At 35.3% G+C, this 14930-nt stretch overlaps 1 protein-coding gene across 6 annotated transcripts in view; it reads left to right on the forward strand.

Moving 5' to 3' along the window:
* Nucleotides 1-14930, forward strand: part of FXR1 (FMR1 autosomal homolog 1) — a 57551-nt gene that overhangs the window by 29399 nt on the left and 13222 nt on the right. For 3 of the 6 annotated variants that reach the window (XM_033403093.2, XM_004278395.4, XM_033403095.2), the window contains exons 6-13: nucleotides 164-257; nucleotides 702-818; nucleotides 2153-2323; nucleotides 3910-3988; nucleotides 7620-7729; nucleotides 12527-12613; nucleotides 13792-13849; nucleotides 13937-13999. In XM_033403093.2, coding sequence (XP_033258984.1) covers nucleotides 164-257; nucleotides 702-818; nucleotides 2153-2323; nucleotides 3910-3988; nucleotides 7620-7729; nucleotides 12527-12613; nucleotides 13792-13849; nucleotides 13937-13999 — 779 coding nt within the window. Of the gene's footprint in view, nucleotides 1-163; nucleotides 258-701; nucleotides 819-2152; nucleotides 2324-3909; nucleotides 3989-7619; nucleotides 7730-12526; nucleotides 12614-13791; nucleotides 14000-14930 lie in introns of all 6 variants that reach the window. The other 3 variants (XM_049710652.1, XM_033403092.2, XM_049710651.1) reach the window with 1 other exon arrangement.

Genomic DNA, 14930 nt, shown 5'->3' on the forward strand with positions numbered 1-14930 from the left:
AGAACTTTTTTCCCCAGACGCCCAGTCAAAAACTGTGATAGAAAATCTTTTTAACAAAAGTTTTAATGGGTGGTGTCAAAATGAAATACTGAGTTTTCATTATAATTGCCTTCTAAATTTAACCAATTATTTAGGTCTTACCCATGAATTACTTTCTTCCTAGGTGTGCTAATGAAAATGCACATAAAGATTTTAAGAAAGCAGTAGGAGCATGCAGAATTTTTTACCATCCAGAAACCACACAGCTAATGATACTGGTAAGGTAACTCCATATTTTAAGGTAGATAATGAATATTGTACAGATTTTATAAATATTTCAAAAGATAAAAGCTAACTTGTTTTATAGTGACCTTATTAAAATACTGTGGGAGAAATTTTTTTGCAGTTATAAAGTTAATTCGTAAACTTCTCCTGGAGTAAGGAGGAAAAATCAATATAATATTCTTTACATCATAAAATCCTTAATATATGGGATCCTGGATTCTACCTGCGTCCCCCAATCATAATTTGAAGAGCAGATCTAAGTAATATGGAAATTAAGAAAGCAAAGTAAGATTAACTTGTGGCGAGGGGCGGTGCATGTTAGGTGAGGAGAGAAGTATAGTAGACGAAAATCAAGAAAGGCCTTATGTGGAAGGTTGTGTTTGTATTACCTTGAAAAAGGATTTAAGTTTTTGAGTGATTAACTTGTGTGTTTATAGTCTGCCAGTGAAGCAACTGTTAAGAGAGTAAATATTTTGAGTGACATGCATTTGCGAAGTATTCGTACGAAGTTGATGCTTATGTCCAGAAATGAAGAGGCCACTAAGCATTTAGAAGTAAGTGGGTTTACTTGTAAAAGGTTTTTTGCGTGTCCCATTTAGTTTCATGAGTATATTATTCAAGTTCCATGGCTGAAACTACTTGACTGTTAGGTAAGGCAACTTGGGACCTGTTTTATGGCTAATAACTGGAGTCATTGTGTCCTTAGAAGAATTACTTTTTTCTATTACTTTTGTCAAACATAGCCTTTTGTCTGCTAAATTCCTGTTATTTGTTAGAACTTGGATGACAGGTGCCAAAGAGCTTAAAAACTCACTAGGGATTTCCAGTAGAACTTTATTGCTGGTTTTTACTGTCCTGTATCAGTCACAATGCATTTCCTTAGTAACTGGTTCACTATAACAACTCCTGGGTAAGAAGAGAGGAGGATACGTGGCTTATAGTTTTAAAAAAGAGCCTGTCATTGCTTCAAAAAAGAGCCTGTCATTGCTTCTCTCCATCCTAAGGTATTCCTGTTTTCTCCTCTTCTTTGCTGCCATACTATTAGGAGATGTGTTCCCCCCACCCCCTCCCACACGCACTTGTGCACACACGCTCTCTTAGAGAAATTGGGGTACGTTTATCTTTAGGATAAGTACACGAATGCCCTTATTACTTTAAAAGTTCCAAACAAGGGATATGTGAATGAGTTTTGAAACATAAATCATCTGAATTGGAGAGCTTCCTGTATCAGTAATTCTGGAAAATTGTTTTAGAATTACTGTTTTCTGTGACCATGATTAAATAGATGGGTCGACCTTTTTTCCCCTTCCATTATATGACCCCAAATGAATTTCCTTTATTCCTTTTTTTCTTAGTTCTTTTTCTTTTTTAAAAAAAATTATAGTGAAATAAACATAAGATTTACCATCCTAACCATTTTTAAGTGTGCAGTTGACAGTGTTGAGAAGTGTATTCACATTGTTGATCAACCGATCTTCAGAACCTTTTCATCTTGCAAAAGTGAAACTCTGTGTCCATTAAACAACTTCCCATTTCCCCTTCCTCCCAGCCCCAGCTCACCACCGTTCTACTTTGTTTCTATAAATTTGAGTACTTTAAATACCTTTCGTAAGTGGAATCATGTAGTATTTGTCTTTTTGTGACTGGCTTATTTCACTAAGCATAATGTCCTCAATGTTTGTCCATGTCATAGCATGTATCAGAATTTCCTTTTTAAGGCTGAATAATTCTGGTTTTACTCACATATCACATTTTGTTTATCATTCATCATTCAGTGGACAGGTGGGTTGCTTTTTCTTCTTGACTGTTGTGAATAATACTATGAACATGGGTGTACAAAAATTTTTTTGATCTTTTATAATAAAGTATAATTTGCCTCTTTTACTAGTGCACAAAGCAACTTGCAGCAGCTTTTCATGAGGAATTTGTTGTGAGAGAAGATTTGATGGGCCTGGCAATAGGAACACATGGTAGTAACATACAACAAGCTAGAAAGGTTCCTGGAGTTACAGCTATTGAGCTAGATGAAGATACTGGAACATTTAGAATCTACGGCGAGGTAAGCTGTTTGCCCCCCACCTTGGGTAACTTTCCTATAACATATTACCTATTGTCTGGAATTTCAGTTTCCGAAGGGTGAAACGCTTTAAATTAATCAGCCTGGCAATCGTTGCATGTATGTAGGTGGATTAAAGGTTGTGTTTAATGTGTACTCTTCTCAAAAGTTACTTAATCAACTGCTTCTGAATTTTACTGTTTTATGTGCATTACAGATAATTTATTCAAATATTTTTTGAGTGCTTACTGTCGGGCACTGGCAGTTATAAATAGCATATAATAGAATAGCTTTTGTAGAACTTGAATTTGAATAATATTTTGTCACTGGTTAATTGTGACATCTGTGTGGACAGGAAAATAATTGGAAAAATAAATCAGACTTTTCTTCATTGAGACCATCCTTCACATTAGAGAAAATGAGTTTTTTGGGGGTGATAATTTCAAGTCTTGACTTTTCATTTGAGTCATATAGTAAATCTTACTAGAGGCCTGATTTTTACTTCCGAAACTGTTAGAAGTGGGCAGTATAACAAAGTAATTGAGATGAAAGGCTTTGGAGCCATACTGCCTGAATTGGAATTTTGTCTCTACCACTTTGAGAGGGCTTGGAGAAAGTTACTCAGCTTCCCTGCATAATTTTCTGAATTGTAAAATGAGAATATTAATAGTGCTTACCTTACAGTTTATGAGGATTAAATACGGTTTAAAATTTTTTGCTGTGTATAATACAGGGAGCACACAACATACTTGACCTGTGGTTATTAAAGGACAAACATTAGAAGTGGAAGTTAACTGTTACTAGACTATAAATTCCTTGTGGAGAAGACACCCCCGCCCCCATCTTCTGGTCTTTTAAAATCATAACCATTAGCGATTAGGAATTTTAATGATGTTATCAGTAGGTAATTTTTTTTTAAATGCATCTGCAGAAACAACCTTTTAAATCATTTCTTACGTTGAGAATGAAAAAACAATGCAGATAGTACAGACAACATGAACAATTTTTTTTTTTTTTTTTTTGCGGTGCGTGGGCCTCTCACTGTTGTGGCCTCCCCCGTTGCGGAGCACAGGCTCCGGACGCACAGGCCCAGTGGCCATGGCTCACAGGCCCAGCTGCTCCGCGGCATGTGGGATCCTCCCGGACTGGGGCACGAACCCGCGCCCCCTACATCGGCAGGCAGACTCTCAACCACTGCGCCACCAGGGAAGCCCTGAACAATTTTTTTTTTTAACATTCACCTGGAGAATTCAGCATAGGAGTGTGGGCCAGATGTATTTAGGATTGGGTTAAATTTGGCTAATGTAAGTAAGTTAAACTCTTAATTTTCTCAGGAGCTTAAAAGGGACCTTAGAGATGTCTAACATATTTTGGTTGTAAAAGACTCTTTCCTAGCTGTTCAGTGATTACTGTGACTTTTTTTGGAAAAATACTTCATGAATTATTTGACTTGAAATGTCACTCTGGTGGTCTGAGCAGAATCTTGTACTAGAGCGTAATAATTCAGTTTTTCTTATTTTATTTTTGTTGTGGATTGTGGGTTTCTTCAAGGTTGAATTTCATGTTTGTTTCCCCTCTCTCCCCACCAGAGTGCTGATGCTGTAAAAAAGGCTAGAGGTTTTTTGGAATTTGTGGAGGATTTTATTCAGGTTCCTAGGAATCTTGTTGGTAAGTACTTCTGCTAAATGTTAAATAAGTTAAATGTTACTTAATTACGTACAGTGACTTAATTGAAAATTAGAGTTTTCTGATATCTTAAAGTTATGTATTTTTTTTATAACAGTTTGTCATTATAGTTTTTCTTAAGTCTTTTCATCCTTTGACCTCTTTCTTAATATTTTCATTTGCTTGATGTCTTTATCATTCATATATCCATCAAAATTGTCATAGTACTTTTTGAGAAGGTATTTGTGGTAATTTTTTTCTTCTGTTTAATGTAGAAGAAAAAGTAAGAATGGACTAACAATAGGGTAATAAACTTCTACACAGTAGGCCTCGAGTAAGTAATAGTTGTTACAAAGGCATAGAATAAAGTTTAAGAAGTCATAGGCAGGAGAGAAGGATGGTGATGATGATATGAGGGGAGGTTTCACTATTAAGTTTTTGACACTTAGTGAAAACTGCTGCGCCCATGGGTTATTAAGTTAAGTGGCAATTTTTGAATTTGAAGGTGCAGTTAAATGAGAATTATAGCTTGGGATTAGTTGTTTAACAGCTTTGTTATTATCCTCTACATCTGTGCTGTCTTTTAAAATGCTGTTTGAGACATATGGGAGAAGCTTTGGTCACATGTTAAATAGTGATTATCGTAAAAGTTTGACATAAATAAAGCATCAACATGATGTAGCAAAATTTACTAGGGGAATGGTTTTTTATGATTTTTTTGGTCATCTATTGAATCTCATTAGTTTTTTGACCTTAAATAGTTAGAGCCCCTTGGGCTCCATTTATATATAGTTACGCCTATAGGAAGATTCTATACATGTTTTACTTGTCAAATTCCGTAAAACATTAGTAGGTGAAAATTAAAAAAAAAAATACTTCCACTATTAAAAAAGATGTTTGTTTTGGCCAGTAAAAAGTAGTGCACTTGGGATAATAGTGTACAACACAAGAATTTGGACAGTTTCATGGTGTTCAACTATATAAAAATCTTTTCACTTCTGCCCAAACGTTTGGATGGGTATGATACATACTACCAGTTAAGAAAGCTCCACTTAATCTGTTCTTAGAAACCACTGTTCACTGTACACTGAATTGCTGGAGATTATGAGTTGAGAGGTTACAATTAAATGTAAGTCTCAGGAATTGTACATAATTTTAATAAATGTTAAGATAACAAAAAGTTACCAAGTGTTTATTGTTGCCTAATGAAATTGCCTTTGACAAGAAAGCTGCTTTTGAAAATGATCCCCTTTGTTGTTTATATAATACTCTATTATTGACAGCTATCAGTACTAACATTTTGGTTGCTGCTTTTACAGAACATAATTTAACTTAAGATTTCTTCACTTGTAAAAATGATTTGGAGGTGAGTGTGTCCAAGGGAGTCAGGGTTCTTTCCAGCCCAACAATTCTATAGAAGATAGCCTTGGTCTTGTAGAATTTGTGGTAGTGTTAATTTTAAGTAAAAATTCCTGATACTTCAGAAATAAGGAAATTGGGTGTATTTGTAGCTCTCAGATTTTTCTCTTTATTCATTTATCTGTGCAGTGATGTGAGTACCTGTCATGTCTCTTTTTTTCCTCCACCCTGGCTTGGTTGGCTTTGGTGATTTGGGTTGTTTGTTTACTGTTTAGAAAATAAATATTAGCAACTATTATGCATTGGTGAAATACTCAGAAGTAAGGACTTCAGTTGGTTGGTGTGTATAATAGTAGTACTACATCTTCCTCCAAAATGTTTTCTGGTTGAAGCAGTGTTTTGAAAAATAGTACCTTCTTAGTCCAAGTGAAAGAGAAAAAAAAGAGGACTGAGACATAAATGGGAATGAGGACTACTTGGTAGGTAAGTTTCAGAGAGGATTTCTGCACGTATTCAGGTTCCAAGGGTTCTAGACTTGTTGACCATTCCCACCCTTCCCAAATCGAAAGTATTACATGAACATTGATTTGAAAATTAATTGAAACTTTTCACCTCCTGGAAGCCTTCCTTAATCACTTCTCTACTCTGTCCCTTCAGCATTTATGCTCAGTGCTCAAATTATACTACAGGTCTGCTTCAGTTTGTCAATATGCTTTGGAATTTAAACTGTGGAAATGATCAGTTAAAATACTGAAGGTCTCTGGTGGGACTAAATAAAACTTGCAGGTAGGTCCTTGCCACAGACCCCAGAAGGGTGATGGATATTCACTCACCACTGGTATAGTTCACAAGAAGGAAGGGGTAAAGATTTGGGGGAGGGGGTATGATATATCAATCTGATTTTTGTTTTTTCGAAAAGATATTTGCTTATTTTTAGCAGGGTCAAGGATGGAGTTGCTGCTTGAGCTTCACTGTGTTAACATGAAGGTTGCTTTTATATGCTGCTGCTAGGGCTGCTCAGAGAAGACATACATCATGTGACTTCCCTGTCCTACTCCTTTGTTTTTTCTTTTTACCTGTTCAATTGCTGGTGCTTTTAAATTTAGGGTTATTGGGCAAGGAGGTTTGAAAATCCTATAATAGTGTCTGCTGTATTGACCGGCTTATTGTTGCCATTGTTTCCTTATTTATCTCCTTCCCCCCTTATTTATTCTTTATTGAGAACTGTTCTCTCAAGCATGCAATAGGAGAAACTTACATTTTAACCTCTTTCAACCAAAATGAATTTATTGTGGAAATAGATTTCTGATATAGTATAAAATTTTAATTAATTGAGGATTTGGACTTAACAAATAAGATGTTGCTGTTAACTTAGGATACATCTATTCCATATACTGGTAGTTACTTGAACATTTACTTCTGTTACCAGGTAACACTACCCAGTATTGCTTTGTTACTTTATGGGTGTATGTTAGCTTTATAACAAGTGAGTTCCTAAGGGGAAGAGCATCTTCGTGTCCTCCTTTTAGTTTCTCCTCTAATTATTGGATACTCAATAACTGCTATGTGACAGACTTACAAGTTAAGTGTGGAGAAGGTAAATAATTTGAATTTATGTCATTTTACAGTATTTCGTATCTAGGAAGACAGCAAACCATATACATGTTGTATGTAGTTGTATACTTCTGCAGTACTTTAAAAACTTACAGGTGTAAAATGTAATACTTGTTAAATGTCAACATTTTATTTTGGTGAAGAGAATATTCATTTTAAAAGAATCTTGAAGTCACAGGTGTCTTTTGAACAAGTAGGAACTTAAAAGCCAGATTGATGACTTTGTTAGTTGTTTGAATAATAATATATGTAATATGTCATAAATGTAAACAAATTGATGATTAATGCCAAAATAAAAGTTTTCTTTTTGCCTTCATTTATATATCCAAGTTTTTGAAATAAATGGATATGACTTGATATTTTAAAAATAGAAAAATGATATAGAACATATTAAAAAATACTTAGACATTGAAAATGGCTTACATTGTGAGTGGCACTGTCAATCTCAGTTAACAGTAGTTGCCTTGGGAGTACTGAAGTGAAGGTTTCATACCAAGGATAAAGTTCCTCAGTCTTTAGGGTGAGTTAATTGAGAGTAAAAAGATGAAGTTTTGCTTGGTTTTTATAATTTGATAGTAAGTCAAATTATTTGGGCTGGTGTTGAAATGATAAGCAGTGTTGGTTTTTAACTTACCATTATATACGTTTTCTCTTATTAAAGGAAAAGTAATTGGGAAGAATGGCAAAGTTATTCAAGAAATAGTAGACAAATCTGGTGTGGTTCGGGTGAGAATTGAAGGAGACAATGAAAATAAACTACCTAGAGAAGATGTAAGTATTTAAAACATAATTTGCTTGTGTCGTGTGTCTCCCTCCTCCCCCCCCCGCCCCCCATTCTTTTTCTGGTTGACTTACAGTACTATTTTTTATATTTTGAAAATTGTTTTAGGAAAGTTATATCCGGTGAACTGCTTATGCTCTGCAGCAGATTTTTCTTTTTTAAAAAGTTCTGTTCCTTACAATGTTGCTTAACACACTTAGAAAACAAGTCATCTTTCAGTTGTTGGCCTTGGGCTCTTGGTTGGTTTCTCAGTATGTCAGTAAAAAAGCCAGTTTTGGGGGGAGAAATAAAAAAGACTGATAATCCTAACAGTTCTTTTTTTTGTACTTAGAGTGTAAAGAATTTGATATTCTAAACAAAACAGTCGGCTGTGAAGGAATTCTTGATATGTAACACTTCCTTGACTTTTTTTTTAGAATTTGTAAGCCCTAACCATTTTTTAATTGAAATCTTTAAGCTTTATGTTGCTAGTAATTCTGATACCAACTTTCTGAAATTTCTTTTTCAGTCTTTTTCTTACATGTTGATGTCTTGTCCACAGTGCTGTATTTTTCCTTCTCATCCACCACTGTAAGCATCTCTCACCTTTGTGGCTCCAGTGGTCAACTCTGTATAAGTTGCATGTCTGAACATAAGGCAAGGATTTTCCCCCAAATTATCTCCCAGAAAGCAGTACATTCACACCTTCCTCAGTTTTGCACGATAACTAGAGAGTTTGTTTGCCTGTCGGGCAGAGTAAGTTTTTTTTTTAAATAAATAAATAAATAGAGACACACACACACACACACACAGAGAAAGTTGTAGATTTTGGCTCAGATAAATAGCCTCACAGCTGGTATTTGATGTTGTAAAGATGCCTATGAAAGATACCATTTTCTTTATTCCTTTTAATTAGTTAGAATGTGGAGGTAAAATACACACTTAAAAACAAATGAGAGAAAAGAAATGTCTTACTATTATACAAATGAGTACTGTGGATTGATTTCATCCTACACTGCTTCAAAAACTGCTGTGAACCTCAAGTAATTTTAACTTATTCTTAAGCAAACACCATGCACCAAATGGGGGGGAAACCCCATTTTTTATTGAATTTAAGATGAGGATTAAAATTGAGGGTGTCATACTGTTACAATTGGCACTGTCCCCATTTATACTTACTATATAAAATAATGGTGATCCATTGGCATACAACCACTGCCTAAAATTGATCTGAAGATCAAGGTGTTTACTGGGCAGGGTCATTAATGACTCAATTATTAATTTCTTAGCTTGATACTAATATCTAGTCTTCCCTTAGCTTGACTTATTCCCAGTTGCTTTCTAGTATTTACCATCTTGTTGCAAGCTAATTCTTTTAGGCCCTCCTTCATAAATTAAGAAGTTATTGTACTTTCCTTTGTTTGTAGTTTTGGTCATTGTTACCTCCATTTCTGTGCCAGAGTTAAGAAATTTAAATGCTAAAAGATACCAAGCACATTATGTAAATTATGAAGCAAGTTGGGATGTACAAGATAGGAAAGGGAGGGCACACTGTGCCTTTCTATAAAAGAAACATGGTGCTCACGTTTAATCTGGTTGCTGTGTAGGAATGCATGTATTATGTGTTGCTGTTTCTTCCGATATTTTAAAGAAAAGCTGGAAACCTAAACAGTACACAAAATTTTTCAATTTTCCAAACATTGCATGTGAAAACAAATCTGAAGGTTGATCTTGGCTTATTTGGGGCCACCATTTCACAATTTAAGCTGTCTAGGGGCATTCCCTGGCGGTCCAGTGTTTAGGACTCTGCACTTTCACTGCTGTGGGCCTGGGTTCGATCCCTCATTGGGGAACTAAGATCTCGCAAGCTGTGTGTCGTGGCCAAAAAGAAAGAAAGAAAAAAAAGCTGTCTAAATCCCCTGGAGACTCAGTTTATAACTTGTTTACTCTGAAGTCTTCGGTGACTCACCTCTAGCCCAATATGACCTTTCCACCTGTATACCATAGCTTTTATTGTCTATATAATTGTGTATTTAATGATTTTCTTTAAGTCTTTTATTTTGTTTTCTGGTTTATCTTATGTCTCTAAGCCAGGTTATGGAGCTCCTTGAAGTCAAGAAATCAAATCTGAATTCTCATATTCTCCCTTCTTCCCTAGCATAATGAACTGTATAGAGTAGGCACCTGGTAAATATTTAAAATCAGTTAATTAAGGTTTTTTAAGATTAGATTTGAGTTTTTAATTGTAAAAGAAACACGGTTTATGTAAAGGTTAGAATAGCACAGAAAGGTATGGTGTAAAAAATAAATTATATTTATGTTCTGTCCATGTCTTTCTCTTTCCATCATGTCTAATAGATTTTAGACTTGTCAGGTTGCCTTTTTGTGTCTTCTGCTCTTAAAAATAATGTTGCAGCAAAGATCCCTTGTGACTGAAGAGTAAATTCCTGGAAGTGCATTTGTTAGATCAAAGGCTATATGGCATTTAAATTATTAGATCTTGTTAGTTTTCCCACACATTCCTCCACCAGTATAGAAAATGTCTGTATTCCACATATTTGCCAATACTGAGTTTTATCACAGTTTAATTAGTGCCATTCCAGAAGAAGTACATATTATCTTTCATTTGCTTGAAAGACATTTTCTATAAACAGATTGTCCTTTGCATATTTTTTGTCATTTTTTATTACTGAAGTGTGTAAGCTTTTGCATTTTGAGTAAGTTAGTCTTTTTATGTATGTGGCAAATATTTTTGCCTTCTGACTTCTGCAGTTTTGTGTCATGTTTGGCAGGTCATAGATTGTTCAGAAGTGCATTTCTAGTTTTTTCCCTCCAGTTTTTTTTTTTTTTTGGTGTAATGTTATCAGGAGCAGGATCAGCGTTATTTTTTTCTGAGTGCTAGTTTATCTCAGTGTCACCTGTTAACTATAAATAATCAGTTTAAAAAATATTTTTAAATCTAGAAATTTCACTGAAATAACTTAGATGTAAACTCATATATTCAGTAATAATCATTTACTCTTTACTCCAGTTTTTTTGTTTTAATGGGTTATAATACCTATTAAAATAGTCGGTAAAATACGTGCAGTTAAGGATGCCTTTTTACTGCTCCTTTTCTTTGGAGGTAACTGTTGGTTACTATCTCCAGTTGGGGGTCAAGGCATTCTATTTCTCTTAATCCTTGCAGATCAGCTGTTCGGAAAGACTTTACTGTTTTTATCTATTTGTAAAATTCTATTTATTTTTAATATTGGCTTTAAATGACAATAATACTCTTATGAATTCCCCTAAATTTCCACATCTGGGATGGCATAATTCACATTCTACCTAATATTCCTGTGCTTTTAAAGTTCATATCATTAATGCTGTACAATGAGATTATTACAGGAAGGTTTATTATCTTTTCTGAGATTGTGATTACCTTTAGAACAGGAACTTTATTTATCCTATTCCTTAGCATAGGTTCTGGCAGTTAACACGTGGATGTTGTTTGGAATTAAGTAACTGGATATGAAATTGGCTGGGAGCAAATAGTTTTCTCAGCTGTAGAATTGGGATATTTCTTAAAGTGAATTTTTAATGAACATTAAATAATGAACGTAAATAATATAGTCCCAGAAATACAGTATGTGATTAAAACTTTTTAGATCTTTTTTCCCCTCCCCTGTGTCTTGTATTCACTTTATATCCTCTGTTTTCTGCATGTGAATTTTTGAGGACACTGTCAAGACTTTCTCACTTCCTAATAAGCTTAAGTTAGAGTCCCTTGTTTCATGCCTTCCTAGTTGTAATTACTTCCTTATAGTCACTCGCTTTAAGCTCCATGATAGCTGTGCTCTGTACTGTAGCCTTAGCACCTGCCCTGGTCCATTTCTTCTTTTTGATCTCCCATACTAAAATTCAATTAAATTTTTAAAAAATTATTTTGGGGCTTCCCTGGTGGCGCAGTGGTTGAGAGTCCGCCTTCCGATGCAGGGGACACAGGTTCGTGCCCTGGTCCGGGAGGATCCCACGTGCCGCGGAGCGGCTGGGCCCGTGAGCCATGGCCGCTGGGCCTGCGCGTCCGGAGCCTGTGCTCCGCAACGGGAGAGGCCACAACAGTGAGGGGCCCGCGTACCACAAAAAAAAAAAAAAAAAAAATTATTTTGAAAATAAGTCACATAGTAGTTTCTTACATAGAATAAAAAGTTAAGCCACACTTAATTCCATATTTAGAATCCAAAGTTAAGCCAGTTTGTTTAGATAACTGTTAGGAACTATTCTGTAAAATTAAGAAAATGAGGAAAGACACTGTGATTGGGTGTCTACTTAGGATCTGTTCATTGCCCTTAGCCAGTAGGAAGCTGGAAGTTTACTTCTATAAAGGAAAAAAAAATTATCTTATTCTCCTCCTCACTTTTTTAAACCTTCCTCTTTTGAAATTCAGCTAAGTAAACCAGGTCTGGGTTAATCCTTTCATTTGTTTTAATAACTGGTGACTACTTGCCCATATTAGTAATTTCTTTACATTGCGTAAATACTGAGAGTCTGTAGATGATGCTTCTATTAATGATCACGAAGTACTCCTTCCATTACACACATGTTGAAAGTTTTGCTATCTGAGCACATAATATAGGGATAACCTGGCTAATGGGTTTTATTACGTTTTTAAGGAAAGCACTACTAAAGTGATATATCTAGTCTGAAAATTCATGCCAGTTTGATGGTAAATTTCTTTAAAAGTTGATTTATATACTTAAAAGATTAGATTGAATTAGAAATTAGAAAACATAAATATTAAATACTGAGGATGTTGTGTTTTCTTACAGGGGATGGTTCCATTTGTATTTGTTGGCACTAAAGAAAGCATTGGAAATGTGCAAGTTCTTTTAGAGTATCATATTGCTTATCTAAAGGTTTGTATAGTGTTCATATCATGTTGCTCCACACGTTTAACTTTATATTTGTAATAAATTTTAAGTCTTTAAATATTTTTGTTAATTCAGCTTCATATTTGCCCTTTCTTTCTGCGTGAGAATATTAAAAGTCCTTTGCTGTAGTAAAATGATTGGCCTCGTGTACATTTTTTCTCTTTCCCTCTGTACTTTTACATTTCTTTCCGTACTGTTTAAGACATGGTCACTCTTGTGTTTGATGCAGATAGGACACAGAACCAGGAATGAAGGTGGGCTTTCTTGGTAACTGATATTCTCTGAATCACGTGTACTACCCCATAGATATCAGTTGATAATTCTTAACCATTGTTTTTAATATAGTCTGTCTGGGTTGATGAATAAAGAGAAAAGGTTTTAGAAAAGAAATTCCCTATAAGTTGGAATTGTCATTTTCTACTCTTCTTATTCCTGCTGTTTTTTTCTTGTTTATAGTATCTCAACTGCTCTGTCTCTAGTTATGTTTTCCTTTTAGTCACTCATATCGTTGGCTGCTGTGTTAATATTTTGAAAGCACCCCTGATAATGTCATTCCTTTTTTTAAAACTCATCTTTCCAATACTCTGCCTTTTAGCCAAGAGCTTTCTCTAGACACCTTACCTTCACATCCTGTAATGACCTCATTCTCTGAATGACCAAGTCTGCCAGTTCATCTAGGTCACAACTCAAGTGTCATTATTTTGATAGGAAAGTAGGTTATTAATAGTACCTGTCATAAATGGTACCTTACCTCATTTAGCAGTTTTTACTCCTGGAAGGCTAGATCTGGTAATTTTATGTAATTATTAGCTGTTTAACTAGGTTATTTCAGCACTTGTCTGTTGAACATCCCCTAGGTTATTCTAATGCTTGTGTGTAAACATTCCCTTGAAGGAGAAGAGTCATTGTCTTTTTATTTTGCATACCTGTAGCACTTAGCATGGTTGGCACATGATGCTAAGGCATTTGTAAATGCTTGGTGAATTGAATTAGCAAATGACCTTGTAAATTGTGTTCACTAGGAATACAGTTATACTTTGCTGAATAACTGCCCAAGATCACAAGCTTCTTTCATTTGTAGGACTGGAATATAGCTCAAGCTCTGGGCTTTAAGAAGACAAAAAAACACATGTAAGATTTATCCTTTTTTGTTTTGGTTATAGGAAGTAGAACAGCTAAGAATGGAACGCCTGCAGATTGATGAACAGCTACGACAGATTGGTATGGGTTTCAGACCTTCTTCCACCAGAGGGCCTGAAAAAGAGAAAGGATATGCCACTGATGAAAGTACCGTCTCTTCTGTACAAGGTTCTAGGTCTTATAGTGGAAGAGGCAGAGGTCGTCGGGGCCCTAATTACACCTCCGGTTATGGTAAAAAAAAATTTTTTTTTTTTGGTAGTGGTTTCGGTGGTCCGATACATTTTGCTTATTATTGTTTTTGGGTTGTTTTTAGGATTTATTTTTTATTTCTTTTTATTTATTTATTTATTTATATGGCTGCGTTGGGTCTTCATTGCTTTGCGTGGGCTTTTTTCTAGTTGCAGCGAGCGGGGGCTGCTTTTCATTGCGGTGCGCAGGCTTCTCATTGTGGTGGCTTCTCTTGTTGCGGAGCATGGGCTCTAGGCGTGTGGGCTTCAGTAGTTGTGGCGCACGGGCTCAGTACTTGTGGCTTGTGGGCTCTAGAGCGCAGCAGGCTCAGTAGTTTTGGTGCGTGGGATTAGTTGCTCCGTGGCATGTGGGGTCTTCCCAGACCAGGGTTCGTACCCGTGTCCCTGCATTGACAGGCGGATTCTTAACCACTGTGCCACCAGGGAAGTCCTGCTTATTATTGTTTAGTTCATCACTTTATCTTGGCTTTGAGGGCAGGAGATAGTTCCGAGGTACATGTTTTGATAGTGACAGCATGCTTTATATTAATGACAGTAAAAGGTTTATAGTGTTCAAGTAAAAGGTTTGTGTGTAATGAAATGAAACATGTTTTTGTTAAGTTTATAGCTCATGATCATGTTTGTTCTAAATATTTAGAATAAATATATATGCAACTTGTTTTCTCAGGTATTTTCCCTGTACAATTATATACATTTTCCAATAAAAACCTAGTGATGGTGGTGATATTACTAGGATTTATCTTTTGCCTACCCTCTAGGAAAAGTAAAAATGAAAAAATATGCTAATCACTGTGCCATGATTACATATAGCAAATCTGTACTGGTTTTTAAAATATACTATATTGGTTCATTTGGCAGTTTTGAATATTAATATCTCACATCTGGAATTATTTTGTGAAATACAGCATTTCAAT

This window comes from Orcinus orca, chromosome 5, assembly GCF_937001465.1.
Source record: "Orcinus orca chromosome 5, mOrcOrc1.1, whole genome shotgun sequence".
NCBI classification, from domain to species: Eukaryota; Metazoa; Chordata; class Mammalia; order Artiodactyla; family Delphinidae; genus Orcinus; species Orcinus orca.